The following is a 17,149-nucleotide window of genomic DNA, read 5'->3' on the forward strand; positions in this document are numbered from 1 at the left end:
TCTGCCTTTCCTACGCATCATCCTTCTGAGCTTGGTGCAAATGTGTTATAAAAACAGAGACTTGGAGCTCCAGTCATTTCCCTTCTCTGTCCCCAAACACACCGCGCTGCCTTGCGAGCTCACGGAGTACACTGGCTCTTCTGCATTTTCCGTTACATGTGCTGTATATATGTTGTATACAGAGTTGTAATTTCATAATTCATCTTACAAATAAGATGTCCATCTTATGTGAAGCATAAGATGTGAAGCAATTTCTGCTTATCCTACAGTTAAAACAAGCGAAAAAGCCCTATGATAGAAGCTCTATTCAAGATTATGTATATATTTCAGTAGCCTGTCATTATGAATATGTGATATATTTGCAAAGTGCATTCTCTGGCACCTCTCCATATTTATACTTTAATCATAGGGCTCTAATCTTTCCCTGAAATTTATTTGATTTTTACTTCTTCCTGTAAATTTTGTTTAAAAGTATGTTTAAGTAGCCATCTGTATATACCAAATATTATGCTAAAAGAGTCTTAAAAATAACTATTATTTTTAATTAAATTTAACTTTGATAAGATTGAATTGAAACACATGCTATATATTCTCTCCATGGTATGATTAATTATTTTGCTCTGATTTTTGCTATAAAGAAAGTTGAGTCTGTAATGTGCTGATTTGTCTTGGGAATTCAATCTCTCTATCACCAAAGTTTTCATTTTTTTTTTGCTTTAGAGTCTGCAATTGCTCACCTGAGTTTCTCTTTGGATCCTGAAAATTTAGATAAATCCCACAGCTGTGACAGGTTATAACCTGTATAGTGTGTAGGATATAACTGAACTTAATGCTATTGAAGACTGTTTGCTTCCTGCATCTGGGTGTGAGAGATGAAGGGGAAAATAATAACACATCCTGACTAGCTTTAACGACATGGTACTATAGAAAGTAACCCACAGACCATCAAGACAAAGTGCCCAATACTAAAATATTTTGAGCAGAGCTCACAAACAAATGAAAGAAACCATTTCTTTAAATGGGGAATTGAAAGCTAACAAGGGAAGGTGTCAGAATATCTCTCAAATATTGAATTCAATAGGTTCTTTATTCTTTGGTGGATCTATGCAAAAGGAAGAAAAAGTCTATGTTAAACTAAAATTTTTGACTCGTTTTATATAGAATATATATATATCCTTTCACTCCCTATCATGCCTGCTTGTTTCTCTTCATACCTTTAAGATTTTACTTTGCTTGGTCTTTGACCTCCTCAGTGGTGTGGTTCAATGTTATATTCTCTAGTTATTGCTTTGCCTTCACTTGTACTCTTTGCTGTTTCATTGTTCTGTGTGGTTTCTACTGACCATTTGTTTTGTAACAGCGAACAGGAATGCTTTTTGGAGAAAAATTGATGGTGCTAAAAGTTAGCTAGTGAGTATTAGCTTTCTCATATACTTGGCATTATAGAGCTATTTCCGACTGACTACTTCACTTTATAAATGATAATGCTGCAGGGTCTAGAGCAGGGCTTGGGCTGGAACTCATGAACTCCTCTGCTGTAATCCCCTGCCTCTGATACTGACTTGCTTTATGCTTTCTGGCAATGCATTTAACCCTTTTTGTGTCTGATTTGATTTTCCCATAAGTCAAAGGAGGAAAATATTTTTTATTTTGCTTTGCAGGGAGGATCCTTCTGCTAACATTTGTAGCTCTGCTTGAGACTCTAAACTCTATATCAGTGTCCAATATTCTCATTTCAGTTCAGCATCCTTACTGAGTTCATTAATATCCACCTCACCCTCGCCAACCTGAGAGCTAGTGAGAGCAGGTGCCTGCTGTCCCTGATGACCTTGGGAGCAGACTATCCTGTCTTCTCAAGAAACTGAGCGAAACTTTTGGGCTGGGGTGCCCCAGCAGCTTACGCACAGCTAAGTGATGCTCTAGGAACTGCCGAAACCCTCCCTCCTCTGCACGGAGAACCTGATTACAATCGCATTTGATGGAGTGGAGGAATCATCTTAGGGAGGAGGATGTGATGTTAAATGCCTACTAGGATGGTCTGTGACCATTGAAGGGCAAGGGCAAATAATGATTAGCCTAACTGGGGGCTAAACTGAGGAGACCTGCAGAGCTTCTCTGGGCCAGCAGCCATGAATGCTAATTGCAGCTGGATCAAGCAACTGAGCTCTTTTGTTACGGCTGTATTCCTAGAGCAGAAACTTATTAACATTTCTGCAGATTGTATAATAACTGATTTCTGTTGTCAGTGATGCTTTTTCCTTTGTGATGGATTTTCAGCTTGTCTTTCTCAGTATTTCTTTGTGTGTGCGTGTGTGTGAAGGTTTTCTAAGCTTTGGTCTACTGCTTTGATTCCTTGGACATACTTTTTCTGTTTCCTCCCTCTCTTTGTGCTTGTATTTCCATCTGTTTTCATTTGTTTGGCATCTGGCTACAACAGTTTTCCAGAGTGTATTGTAATTGCATGCACTGATAATAAATCAAGTAAACCTAACAGGCAAGAAAACCACATGGCAGCCACAAAGAAACAAGGTAAAAACACAAGAAACACCAAATCCTCTACGCTTCAAGGCATCAAATGCAAATATATATGGGTTATCTGTTATAACTGATAGGATTCAGCTGGCTTATATCTTACCTAGTGTCTCCAGTCCAAATATATGTATTGGGATAGAAATTTTATGCCATTTGTGTTTCAAAAAGCTTATGGGCCTCAACAACTGAGAAATGGTCCTAAAGAGGATTTTCAGGTGAAGTAATGCATATTTTCAAGCAAAGTTTTGGTACATGTCACTTCATTTAAAATAAATAAACTACACCAATCATTGCCAGTTACTCAAGCTGTCAGTCAAAGACAAGATCCCTAAGCAAATGTTCTGTTTTATTTGGAAAGACTCTGCATTGCTACATTGAAAGAAAAGTGCTATGTCTTACCTTACAGTAATTATGTTAGTCTCATCTTTACATGGTGGAATTTCAATTTTGATATTTTTTTCCTTCATATGGATGGTGGCAACAACATTCACAGGCACATGAGCATTCATTTTGGTGTGTGCTTCCAGCCCTGCCTGGATTATGTGTGTGTTGATCCCCATTACAAAGGTCATCTCCTTAGTCATGCTGAAAAGGTAGAATCAGGGTAAAATTACATTCAGACAGCAAACAGCTGTTGAATTTTTACAGCCTCTGTCACTTGGAAATATAATTCTTTTATTTTATACTGAATATTTACCTTAGACTCATTTTGGATCGCAGCCTAATGTTGGCATTTAGTAACTCAGTCAATCTGAAATCAGGCTTTGGAGAAGGTGTAATCTGTGTTTGAACTATTACAAAGAAAGCAAAAAAAGTGTTAAAAATCCCCCCCCAATCCTGACAAGCATGTTTGTATTGCTCAAGTTTTGAAATACATTACCATTTCCTGCCACTTTTGTGACAGAAGAGTAGTAGAAGCTGGTCTCCGTCGGGAACCCAGTGCAGGTGGGCACGATACGACGGATCTCAGAGGACAGTAAAGCCTTGGTCCACTGCCTCCCTACACCACTTTGAAGGCTACTGATCATTCTCCTTATCGAAGGGATTTTTTCATCAGGTCCGTACCATGCCTGCAATTAGAGTTCAACTTGTCTAAATAAGCAGAACTTGAATATCACGATCTGTGTCATTAACTGTGCCTCAAGGGAAAGTCTGCCAGCAACGGTTATAGCTAATCCTGATCAAAGCTTGACCTTACTTGCCTTGATTAATACTTGAATAATAAGACAAAACCCCTCTTGAATTAAAAAGCTAAAAAAAGCAAGAGAATGTGTAAAGAAACAGTATTTTAAAGTTTTTGATGGTTGGGTGGTGGTGTTTTCGAAATGATACCTGCAGTGCATTTTGGATGGCGTTTTTATCAAGTCCACCAAAAAACAGCTCTTGGCCAAACATTTTCAAGTAGCCCGACACAAAAGGTTTGTCACTGGAGAATGCCTTCCAGTCAGAGAGCTGCATGAAAAGAGGAAGAAACTCTGATTCTTCAGAACATTTGGGGAAGCAATACCTTAGAGATTTTCTTTTCCCCAACAATTTACCGTTTTCAGGATTTCCTTGAAGTCATAGTCAGTCTCCCAGTCCCCATCAGGAGAGTAACCTTTAGCAAACATCTCCTGCAGTCCTTCCACTGTTATTCCCACCTGTGGGAAGAAGTAAAGTGTAAATGCCAGTTGGATGATGGTCATAAGAAGGGATGAGAGGGCAAACTGCGGGTAGACCCAATTACCTCCAAGGGATCAGCCACCTTTCCAAGGAAATGTGTCCGCAGCTGGGACATTGCCATTGTCGGAATTAAGCTGCCCGCATTATTCAATACCAAATATTTAGCTGCCAGTCCACTCATAAGGAACTCTGAAGAGAAATAGGCGGTAAAACATAGCACAGTTAGCTTTTAAAGCCACAGTGTGCAGACTGTATCAATTTACTAATTGCATGATTTAACAGATACAGCATGAAAGGAGGTTGTAGCGAGGTGGGGGTTGGTCTCTTCTGCCAAGTAACTAGCAATAGGACAAGAGGAAATGGCTTCAAGTTGCACCAAGGGAGGTTTAGTTTGGACATTAGGAAAAATTTCTTTACTGAAAGAGTGGTCAGGCCTTGGAAGAGGCTGCCCAGGGAAGTGGTTGAGTCACCATCCCTGGAAGTATTTAAAAGACGTGTAGATGTGGTGCTTAGGGACATGGTTTAGAGGGCATGGTGGTGTTGGGCTGACAGTTGGACTCGATGATCTTAGAGGTCTTTTCCAACCTTAATGATTCTATGATTCTATGATTCTATGATATGAGAAAGGCCAGAAAACCCAGCTATAAAAATGATGTTATAAAAGAGTCAAACAGAATATTCTGCATTTTTGAACTATTAATGGGCAAAATTACAATTCCCCTGCTCATTGTGTGGCGGTTATGTTATTTTTCCAATTGCTTCTTCTATATAATTTCTATCCGGTCAGATTCTGTAACATCAGCTTATGAAATGCTTTTATGAGACATCATTTAGGGCAACTTGATGAAGGGGATCAGAAATGAAAACAGATTTGCCATCCTTTGCTAATAGTTTAGGGAAAGTGATATAGATGTCCTACAAGGACAGATGGTGAGGTGTAGATTTGTCTCTCAAATGACTCAGAGGCAATTTAATACATCTAGTTCCAAATGCTGTAACTCCTTACATGAAATGCACTAATTGTTAAGTAATTGTTAACTACTGAGTGAACTTCGAGCAAACATAATTTGTGTCTATTTATTTTCTCTACTTTAGATTTATTATCTAGAATGTTCTTAGATACAGATAATCAGTGCAGAGCACAGTCATGTATTCTTCCCGATCTTGGCAGAGGTCTACACAGTCCTGTTTTCTGAGTTAAAGTAATCCCAAGGCTTTTCTAAGTTTCCTTAGGTTTTAAGAGGAACAAGGCTGACATGATATGTCGTGCTTCTTTTCTTCCAGCCCTCCTCTCTCTTCTCTTCCTACACTAGTTGGAGGACAGGGAAGTATTTTAGGAGAGCCTATGCTAATCTTCTGCTATCCTCATGTTAGACATAGGCACCACATATTGATTAATTTCCAGCACCACCAGAAATCAGCTTTGGAAATCCAGTACAGCCAGGATAATTGCAGAGCCCTGGAAGATCCAGACCAATAATTTCAGTACCTATACAGAAATTATTGATGAATTGTAGGAAATACATTTTCAAACATTATGAGAGGGAATGAGTCTTTGACCTCTTTCCAGAAAAGGAGTGCCTAAATTCTCATAAATTATTTAGCCAAAAGTTAAAGAAAAGATTATGACTCAGTTCATAAATGTGGAACGTTATGAATACTCATGCCCATATTACTTCTCTAGTGCCACTCTCTGTGTTTCAGATAACATCTCACTTATGAGTCAACACTTTCCCATTCTCTTCTGAATCCGTCCATGCAGACAGGGGTCTAGATGGTCCTTTACCCTTGTTTACTCCTCATGCTAAGTTGTTTCGTATCAGATTGCTGGAACTAACTTTGATTTCTAATTTCTCAGGACAGATTCCAACTTTTCATATATTTGAGAAACAGTCTGTTGGAAAAGCAATCCACTTAGTCTACTAAATCCGTACGAACTGGCATTTCACTACATCACTTTCACTGTTTTGCTGTATGAAGCTCCTGTTCTACCCAAAGTACTAGGCACTATCTACCTACAACACATGTGGTCCAGTAACAGCTCCTACAATCAAAATACAGGTATGTATGCCACCCCACTGATGGCAGAGGAATCAGTGGAGAACCTTCAACAGACAGCAAGGAGAGATGAGAAAAGTTCACATTTTAATGCTGATCCTATAGAAAATAAAAAGCAAAGTGATGCCACACTGGGACATTACTAATAAGCTGACTTGAGACTTGGAAATGTGAAGACTAGTTTTTCTCTGAATGAGCTTAGCCAGAACAGTCCCAGGTGTTATATGGACTGGACACTAGAACAAGGCATGGTACTTTTAGTGAATTTGTTAAGGCTCTTTTTTTTTTGTGTTCTAACCCACAAAAACTTAGTTTAAAAAACCCATGGTACTTACTAATACTTAATAAGAAGTGTTGCTCATAAATGATTATGTAGAATTCATTGACTTGAAGAGAACAGGGATATTTTCCATACTTTAGGCATTACACAGCGCTAATGCTCCAGGAAAGTATTTACTAAAGAAAAATCCTACTGACACAGTCAGATGATGCACTGTGGCCACTTCACTGTGAGAGTGTGATGGCACTGGCATATACCTGACTAAATGTCTCGCCCCAAGGAAGAAGGAAAGAAAAATCAATGATCAGTCTTTGGTACCTATGAACATTAGTACACATATTTAATTATACAAATCTGTGCATATTGAAAGTCAGATTCTGTCAGTCCTCATTGAGCAGAACCTGGGTCATCCCTTTGATTTCAGTAGCAGAGTGTAGAGCATGAAGCACTATTTGTGGTGGCCATGTGTGACAGATTCCAGATTACAGATGGATTCAGCTGACATTATTGCCTGTCATTAAAAATTCAGCATCTAGCACCACAAAGATCTGTGATGCTGAGGGCACATTTTTGTTTTTAGCAAGGAAATAGGTACTGCATTACAGCCGTCACTATGGTAACTCCTCCAGAACGGACTCACTGAAACACATTTCACCTGTGGCTAGTGGTGACAAATCAAATCAGAAAGCTGGAGGATGGATCCTCCTCCCACACCAGTGTAATAGAGGATTGACTTCATTTAGCTAACTGAGTTGTCCAAGTCTAAGATTAGCATGTGTGAGAAAAGGACCTTGTTCCTTATCCTTCAGGATGCGAGGTTTAAATATTACATATGCACGGTAACAAAATTTCTGACACTGGTCTTCACCAAGAAGTAACAGCAATTCACTGATGTGCTGTGTTTCCAGGCTACAGCCAGAACAAAGTAATCCATTTCACATAGCCCTCTGCCAGCTACCCTCATGCGTACTGCACCCTTCTTTCTCACTGTGCGAAAATTCAGATAGCTTCACTTTAAAAGCAAAAATAAGAGGAGAAAATGAATACCAAAACTAGAAACACATATCTGCGTATTACTGGAAAATTTATCTATCCCTGAATGCATTTTAAATGGTACAAAAGTTCACACAGTGCATGTTAGTGACTGTATTTCTTTGGGCACTCTCTGTCTCCATCTCTGAGGCAGCAAGCATCTGTATCGTATATTACTGTGGTTGTTGTGGTATGTATTATATTTATTTTTATTATAGAGCAGATTAAATGGTCATGTAAAAACCATGAAACAGGGGCAGGACAACAATAAAATCTACAAAAGTCTTTCAAAATATTCCCCCGCTCCAAAAAGAGGACAAAAGTACTTGTACACTTAGCACTGTGGATTTCAGATGTTTCAGAGTCTCTTTTTCTATTGATTACTTTGAAAATAATGTTCACATGTACCAGTGAATAACAAAAGCATTAAAAACATCCAAGTCCTCCTAGATAAACAGCATGTGTAAGGAGACTGTGTTTGTAGATATAATCTCTGTAGTCTCCCAGCTACATATGCCAAATCACTGAGGCTGTCATGGTCATTTACATAAGGGAGTTGCTTAAAAAATCTCTACTGAGAAAAATAACATACATGGCAACTAGAAATAGCTACAATTTGGCCCAGCAAGAGCTGTCTTCTAATCTGGTCCTCCCTGCTCTGACTACATTTTTTATGTGCAACTCCCATTGAGGTAACTGGTCAGCCTCCAGACCCCACGCATGGATCTGCTCATTCCAGTAAAGAATCCTGCTAGGAAGGTGCAACAAAAATCTTTAGACAATAAGCCTGAGTTAGCTGGTCATGGGTGCAATGATTTGTCACCTCTGAGTGTTTTCAGAGTTTGCTGGCTCACTGGGCACTACTGTTGGGGTGAAGAGTATTTAGCATCACATTTGAATTCAGCAAGAGTCGTAGGTGTTCAGCACCAGCAGAAATTAATCCACTTCAGCAGTAATTTAGGTCCCTTCTGTTTGTTTGGTGCTGAACAATGGTATGAAATTGTTAAGCACCACTGAGACTACGGCATTTGATACAGGAGCATGTGCCTCACCGGCTAATGAAAATGGAGGGTTAGAACCCCACAAGCCCTCTGGTAATTTCATGCTGGCAGTGTACAATGCAAAACACACAGGGACCTAAACACTCACCAAATAGAGAGCCTGAGATTATTTTTCTTTTTTTCACTGAACATAGAAGAATATGGAGGAACAACATGCAGCTCACCAGCTGGCTAGGAGAATTGGGTTCTCATACTGTATGATTTTTTTCACACATCGACCTGTATATATTTCTCTACAAAATCTTCTGAATCTTACCTTTAAACATACTGAAGCGGAAAACCTTGCTGAACTGATATCCAGATCTGTCAAATTTGGGACTTAATACTCTGATAGCCATTCTGCAGGCAGAAGCCCTGAAAAAATTCAGTGAGCACATTAACACCTCAATTAGTTTGCAACAAGTTTTTCATCTAGGGAAGGGATCCAGGTTTTCCTTACATCGCTTGAAGATCTGGAGCTGTGCTTCTACCCAGGGCCCTCAGGTGAGAATAGATGAAACTTGCCACTTGCATGCTAGGTTCCTTCAGCACAGCATCAACTAATGTCATCAGTATTGGAAGACCTGGCTTGGTTTCAAGCAAAACCACTGCAGCTAACATTCGGATGCGAGGATGAATTTTGTGATTCAGGAAAATCTCAAGAGTAATAGCCTGGACCTGAAAATAGTACATACATTCAAATTTACAGTATGTTTGAACATTTTGCTGATTACTATTCACCACCGGTGAATGAGGGCTGGAAGGGGCATTATAGTAATGTAGTCTGACTTCCTACGCAATCAAAGCCAAGGAACTTCACTGGATAACTTCTACAACAAAGATATTATCCCTTTTTGAGCTATAGCAAAATATATCTGTAGCATAACCACTCTAGGTAAAAGAGATTTCATGGATTCATCACATACCTGAGAAGTGGTTTCAGTGATCATTTATCCCTACCCATAAAGGGATGTCTTATTTCTAATCATTTGATTTCCTGGAGCCCTTTCTGCTAGAATAAAAACCAGTTTACTATCAGAAATCTCTGTGTCATGTAGGCAGTTTAAAGCTGAAAGTTTATGCAACAAATATAATTTCCACAGTACTACTTGTGACCAATGTGTTTGACCCCGGCAATATTCAGTATCAAGACTCATTTTGTACTGGAACTTTTCCAGTTTCCATGAGCTGCACTGAAGCCTTTGACCCTAACTTCAAAATGGATGTAGATGGTGTAACACCGTTCTGGCAGCCCCTCTGCGCAGTCCCGTCGTGCCTGGGACAGCTCATGTCCACGCTCTCTAATGAAAAGTCGGATCCAGAAAACTTCAACAAACTCTGGAAATACCCTGATTGCTTTTATTAATTTGCGTATATTAATTACCAAATACCAAGGTAAAAGTGGTGACAAGGATGCAGTAGCCTCTTTCTAAATGTAATTACCTTTTCAAATTAAACAAAAAGACAGACCATGTATTAAGTTTGTTTAATGCAAATAGGGGTGTGTAACTAGCTGCAAATCAAGCATTAAACTGGTTTTTGAACAATGAAAAATCCGGCCACAGACATTAACTTGCTCCAGATCAATTTTCTCCAAAGAAAATGCACAGAAAATGGGTGTCTGCTTCACATGTGGAAAGCCGGGCCAAAGGGCAATCAGGGACACAGCATTGTTGTCAAACACCAAAATGGCTTTTTTCTTCCCCACCAAATAACCTAACTCCTACCCTTGCTATTGTCTCCTCCCCCTCTGCTTTTCCCCATCTAGTCCTGCACTCTAGTAAATTGTTTCTTTATTCTTTTGCTTAAAAGCATACCCTGGCACACTATTGTCTGTGGATCAATATGTGCACTCAGACTGGGAGTCATATGCAAAAAATGAGTATAATGGAAAAACTGATACAGATTAGTAGGAGAATAGTTAATGAAAGCTTTTATTTTACTTTTTTATATTAAGAATAGTCTTATATAAACAAAAAAATTTCAATATCAGAAAAAAAATCTTGAAAATGTAAGGTTTCCTTTTAGAAGCAGATGGCTTTAAGGTGAAAATGATTGTAAAGTGATGTCTGTGGTGGATGAGAGTATGCCTATGTAACTGTTGTATGGGATATCTAATCATTATCTTGTTCAGGGACAAAAGTCACATTTATTAAATGTTCTGTTTATGACTTAAACCCACACAATGTCTGTAAATTTGTAATTAGGATGCAAACCTCTAGTATCTATTTACAATAAGATCTGGTCTTGAATTACAATTAGATGTGACACTCAGTATTAAATGTCAATTCTCTGAAAACCTTGTTTTGTGGTTCCCTCACATACCAAAATTGAAGTAGCAGTAAACACATTTTGGTCAATAATTTAGCTTTCTGTCTAATGTCCTTGGAAAATAAATGTTTGCAATGGAAACAGTGATTTGTCTTCAACAACAGGGTAATGAATGTATTCTTTTAATGGGATTGTTGCAGTCTGAAATACTAGATGTTAATGTCAAAAGGAATAAGACATGCCAACTAAGGAATGGTTAAGTATTTTAAAAAAAAAACATATTACAGCTATATTTGAAAAAAAGGTGTGCTTTCCACTCATTGTTGTGTTGGGTTATCATAAGTGCAAAGCAGGCAGCTTTGTTTCCTTACCATTTTGGGGTCTTTCATGCCTATGTTTTTCAGGGCCATCACAGCAGTCGCATGGACCTTCAGTGGCAGATCTGAGGCACTGGTTGCATATCCTGGCAAAAATTTCTTGATGTGCTTGATGCTGGCTGGATGTCCTACATTCCCAAGGGCTTTCAAAGCCAGGGAAATTTCTTCTGTGTTAGACTTGCTCAATGCCTCTCCTGCAAAGCCATGAAGTAGCTGAAAAAAGAAAACAAATCTTCTGTTGAGTTCAATTCCGCTCTTATATCCCATCCCATATCCCATATCCCCAGCCTATTCTGAGGTTTGACTTTGATAATTTCAGTTTGTTCAATTCACTTATTTTAAATATTTTCAAATTCTTTTTGTCCTCATGAATAGGACATTTTATTCATAGAACAAGCATAGCCAAGAAAGCTGCAATGAACAGCTTCTTCATCACTATGCCTTAAAGTTATCAAGTAAGATTTTTAAAGGAAAAAGTAATGGCTAGGAGCTAGTTCCCACTGCCTTTCAGGGTGAGTTGAGAACCCTGCAATAATGCTGTTTGAATATCTCTGTCTAATGGTTGAAGACAGGTGCAAAAATACAGATACAGTTAAATACTTCAGACACTTAAATAAGATTCCTGAAGATATGGCTAGAGGTGGTGCCCTTAACTTCAGCTGACAGCCACTTTTTATTGTGGATTAATAGCTGGCAATGTGATCATCAGGCCATTTTACAGCCTTCGTCGTAAGCAGCTGGATCACACATTTACGTGGCAAGATTAGAAATAGTTGTCTGAAGGCTGAATATGAGAAAAGGACTAAATCCTAACAGAAAACTGTTTTCAATGCTAAAAAATGGCTCTAGAAAAGAAACCCTGAGATGTTATAGAATAATTTCAATACAGTTCCCGTGCTTTAAAATATCACATTTGAGATCCATTGATGGTGCAGAAACAGTCCATTTGATATTACTAATTGAATGAATGGCCATTTGAAATGCATTGAATAAGCCTCTACAATCATTTGCTTTGGGAAGGAATTTCCATCCCCTGGCACTGGGCTTAGATTTAATTAGCTCGATAGCACTGGTGGCAGTCGTAACACAGGAGATGCACATAGGAACGTTGGCCATGCCTGTGTACTACAGGAAAAAAATCATGGCAGGCACACAATGTATTGGGAACACCCTGCTCTTACTGGGGATGGTGGACTGACCAGTGTCGAAGACCGAAAGCACCTTTTCTCTTTCCCTCTCTATGATTGGCTGGGTGGCCGACCTCTGTAAACCATGACATGCATCTCTAGAATGGGGAAATGCTATTTACTGCCTATTTAAATTGTTTTCAGGCCTGCTGATTAAAAGCAGTGCGGAACAGGGAGGGTATTACTTATTAAAAGCTTATAGTCTATGTGGATAACTGGGCTCTGCTTCTGGCTGAGAAATGGCTGGGCTACATGACTTTGGGCAAAAACCTGGGCTTTTGTGTCACTTAGTTTATTTATAAGTATATCTAAGTACCTATACTTAAAGTGTTTCAGAGTAGTGCCATGGGACTTCATTAATAATTGGCAATAAAGCACTCAGAGATACTCAGATAGAAAGTGCTATGAATTATATGCTTCTTCCCCTCACTCTCTTTCGTGTGTTAATCTAAAGATAAAAATGCTGTATTTAACCAACTGGGGTTCCTTTCCCCAAAGGAAACACTGTAGTGAAGTGAAATACAGGTTTCTGAATAATGAGGAAAGAACTCAAGGCTTAATTTTTCTTTTAAACGATAAATAACAGTGTGATTACCTGGAGACATTCAGAGCAGGAGTCTGATGAAAAGCACTGTTTGTGGCACAGTGACGCGTAGCTGAGATGGCAAACCTTTCCAAGTACAGTACTTGCGCGCGGGCAGTGTTTTTTCACGATGAGCTGGGGAGAAAGCAGTTGTTCGTTACCACCATTAATGAACAGCAACAACATTAAAAAATATGTTTCTGCCGAATGCAAGGCAAAACCAGGCTTTTGATATTTTTGTATCGATGGATTTATAGTTAATCAGTGGATATTACTCTATTTGAAAATACAATTGCAAAGTAATTCCAAGTAACATCTGGAAGGCAGATCTGTTGCTTTTATAGTGTTTTAGATTTAAATTTGGCATAGGCTGTAATCCAAAGGGAGGAAATCACCCAGTTATGGAATGGAAAAACACTTTATTCAAGAAACATTCATCGCTGTTTTATAATTGCCTCAGCTATATGTACAAAAAACTTGAGATACATTGTGAATGGACCTCAGTACTTTAGGCAGACAGGAATATTTCGTATAAACGTAGGAGCTGACAGGAGGCACCAGCCCGCTGCTTCCTTGAGTGGGAAGCAGAACATTACCGCACAGTAACAGCTAGGCTGTCACGGCTTTTACAGAGGGCAAAACTCTAGTCTGCCTAGGGCAGGCAGAGATAAGTTCCTGCATCTGAAGGTAGAATTAGACCCTGCAGAAGAGGAACAAATTATAAAAATCATTAGACTTTCTCCTACATGGGGTCTACATTGGCACAATTCCCTTGATTTCAATAGATCTGCTCTGATTTATACCCATCCTGCTAGGTCAATCAGGACGAATATAGGATATGACAAATATGTATTTCTTACTCCCTAGTCTTTGTAGACACTCAGTTAGAGATCTAATCTGGTGTAACTATAAAGCATATTTTGACAAAGGGAGACTAGAAACCATTGTTTGCAGCAATAACCTCTGTCACTGAGTGGTATTTTACTCTTTCTTTCCTTTTTCATTCTAGATTCATTTTTGCCCTTTTGATTTGCATTCTCCTCCCCTTAAGACAGTCAGAAAATAAACTCCTTTCAACCTCACTAGAGGATATAAAACCTTTATATTTTCAAAGCCTTTGCAATCTTGTCAAAGGAATAAATACAACAGATGTTAAAATCAGTAAAGAGAGATTTGAGAGTGTTTAGAGAATCCTACCGTTGCTTCCTCCATCAGGTCCCGAGTTGGTGTGCTTGAGTGCAGAGCCACAAGCACCATCTGAGCTGCTTCCCAGTTGGTGAGTTCTTGCCTTTCCATTTTATGCCTCAAGAACCTGAGTGCATGGTGACTGGCAACTGCAGGAATTATATCCAAAATGTAGCGCCTGTAATGGGAAAGGCAAGGACCATTTTCCAGATCTGCATTTGAACATAGTTATTCCAGACGGTCTCCAACAGAGTTTATCAGCAGAAGAATCACCACTTGTATTGCTTGTACCTGTACGCTGGCCGACTGGAGAACTGCTTCCACACTGACTCGTAATTCTCCTCATTTGCTGCGCGGAAGAGGTGCATAAGCTTGAGGGCTTTTGCTGGTGCATCGCTGGGAAGCTGTTCAGACATGGTTTCTACGAGGTCTTGCAGGCTTTCCTCTATCTGCAGGAAGTTTAAAATGCATGAAGCTCACACACATTTTTTTCCACATAAACAGGTTCCAACCTCCAACAAAGAGTCTGTCCAGTGGCTGAACTTTACCTGGCTTTCCACATTTTTTATTCTGAATAAGTGGACAGGAAGCTGAAGCAATTCACTGCCAAACTGGTACTGAAGTGACCCACGATTCTGGAATTCTTTTGGTGGGACCTCTGCCATGTGCTTTTGCACGTCAGTCAAAGCAAGTTTCTGCCTGGAATGGAGGAACCCAGGGACATAACATCACAAGATTAAGAGTACAAGCTAAAAAGAGAATAGTGTTTCTGACTCCCTGCATTGCAATGCGACTTGTTTCAAAAGGGTTTTGTTATTGCGGGGCAAAGGTATTTACAAATAGATGCGTTCGGACATGATGCTCAGAACTGTACTCTGAGAAGGTGTGCACTTACACAGCAGGGCTCAGATGAGAGCCAGCCTTTGCCTTCCTTTGGGAATAACATAGCTTGAGAATTTAAGGAAGAAGTGGGAGGTGAGAAGCTGTGGCCTGAAGAAGATCACAGGAACTGTGTGTTGTGTCTTAAGGAGTAAATTAAGGATTAGAGAAAAATAATGATGGGAAACTTTTTTAGAAATTATCACTTAATTTAAACCTTTTAAGAAGTTCATAAAAGCTCTTACGTGTCTGTGCCTCCTGGAAACTTCAAAAAGAATTGAAAATTGTTAGATACAGTAAGAAATACTACAATCCCTTTACTTGCATTATTACAATTCCCTCCCCATTTTGCCTGGCAAACTGAATGTCCTGGGAACTGCAGAAGATAAAAGATTCTCATGAAGTTTCAAATTGGATTTCCCCCAAAAAAAGGACCAGATAAATTCAGGATTAGTCTGTGGAAAAGTACTCAAGTTTTTGGAAACTTTTCAAGGAGCACCAAAGCTTCATCCTTTGTTATTAAGAATAATTGCAATGAGAGACTGTCTTTTTTTTCTCTCTTTGCTACATTTCAGCTAAAGGGATGCATCCTACCCCACCAATTATGTTTAAAATAGGTTGTTTAGGACACTATAATAAAGTTAGGCATTTGTACTGAACAACTGAAAATATTCCAAAAGCAATATTGTTGTACTATACAGTATCTCAAAATCTCTGTAGAAAATTGGTGTGTTTATTTTGGAATCTCTACAATGATCTGTATCATTTCTATCCACTACTTCCATATGGATTGCAGAGAACTGCTGCAGAAAATAGCATATAACTGCTTTGCAGACAAGCCCCTGGAATTTGAATAGAAATCGCTACAGAATCAGCAGAGATTTTTTCTCTCTTGAAATTTTATACAATATTATTGAAAGGGCATTTGGGTCAGAAAGTATAACGTCAGGTACACTTGGACAGATTTAACTCTCCCTTCCAGGACATGATGAATCTATTATGTCTTCATCTTCACCATTTTGGGAAGAGATATATCTGCCTAGAATAGATGGGAAAATGTTATACTCCAAAGAGAAGAGCGAATGAATACTAAAGATAGGATTAAAACGGTGAAACAAGAGTAAAACCTCTCTTTGCTTTGAAAGGTGCTGCAAGAGCCTTATGCTGAACAGGTCTGCAAACTCAGCTCCAAATATTTTAAGTCCTTGATGTTAGATTTTTCTTTTTCTTTCATTGTTTTTTTTTTGTTTGGTGTTTTTTTTTTTTTTTTTACACAGAAAGTGCGTAGTAGAAATAACTTCTGAAGAGTTGGGTGACATATCCACATCTTCCCAGCTATCTTATATTTGGTCCTGTCTGCTGGACAATGCAAAAGATCTAGAGAAAATGGGGAAAAGTAAAGGCACTACCCTTTCTGGGGGCTCAATACCTGAGGGAGAACAGTAAGGAAGACAGTCTATGTAGGCTTGCAGAAGGAGAGTTTAAATCAGCAAAAGTTCATTGGCTCTAGACTAATGCTTACTCACAACAACCTATAATTTGATAAAAGCACTACAGCTGTATCTATCCTCACCTTGATTGCATGAGATAGTAAAGCTACTTTCACTGTTGGTTTTTTTTTTTTGGTTAGCTAAACTGAACATGTTCATTGTAATATTGAAGTTAATCAGTGATTTATTGACATGAACCTTCTGATGTTGCAGTTTCCAAAACTGTATATTATACCAATAGATTCTTGCAGAAGCTAACGGAGCAATGCAAGATTACAGCAGCTGGAATGCGATTGAGGTATATTTTCTGTACAGTGACCTTTATGTAAAAAGCCTCCCTCTTCAGTAGGGCACCCCTGTCTACAGAGTCCATCACTAAAGCATGTAACAAAATTTTTTTTCAATAGATGTTTTTGAAGCAGATGAAAATATTTTCAAACACTGAAATTTTGGGGACTTGAGCTAAAAATGAGCAGGGGTTTGTTTAATTTCTTAGACAACTATATTCTCATTTTGCCCCAATATTCTTTAAGAAATATGCAAAATTTGCTGTGGAAAAGAAAATACATTTTA

General features: G+C 38.8%; 1 protein-coding gene across 1 annotated transcript in view; it reads right to left on the reverse strand.

Annotated features, from left to right (window-relative positions):
- The window catches only part of LOC142085262 (vitellogenin-1-like), a 43,578-nt gene that overhangs the window by 19,258 nt on the left and 7,171 nt on the right, over window positions 1-17,149 (reverse strand). Inside the window, exons 7-19 of the mRNA XM_075157053.1 lie at window positions 14,756-14,906; window positions 14,499-14,656; window positions 14,220-14,385; window positions 13,035-13,157; window positions 11,247-11,465; window positions 9,065-9,282; window positions 8,882-8,979; window positions 4,259-4,383; window positions 4,071-4,172; window positions 3,865-3,984; window positions 3,413-3,602; window positions 3,230-3,323; window positions 2,932-3,117 (exon numbers count right to left, since the gene is read on the reverse strand). Coding sequence (XP_075013154.1) covers window positions 2,932-3,117; window positions 3,230-3,323; window positions 3,413-3,602; window positions 3,865-3,984; window positions 4,071-4,172; window positions 4,259-4,383; window positions 8,882-8,979; window positions 9,065-9,282; window positions 11,247-11,465; window positions 13,035-13,157; window positions 14,220-14,385; window positions 14,499-14,656; window positions 14,756-14,906 — 1,950 coding nt within the window. The remainder of the gene's footprint in view (window positions 1-2,931; window positions 3,118-3,229; window positions 3,324-3,412; window positions 3,603-3,864; window positions 3,985-4,070; window positions 4,173-4,258; window positions 4,384-8,881; window positions 8,980-9,064; window positions 9,283-11,246; window positions 11,466-13,034; window positions 13,158-14,219; window positions 14,386-14,498; window positions 14,657-14,755; window positions 14,907-17,149) is intronic.

The sequence above is a fragment of the Calonectris borealis genome, chromosome 8, assembly GCF_964195595.1.
Source record: "Calonectris borealis chromosome 8, bCalBor7.hap1.2, whole genome shotgun sequence".
Taxonomy (NCBI): Eukaryota; Metazoa; Chordata; class Aves; order Procellariiformes; family Procellariidae; genus Calonectris; species Calonectris borealis.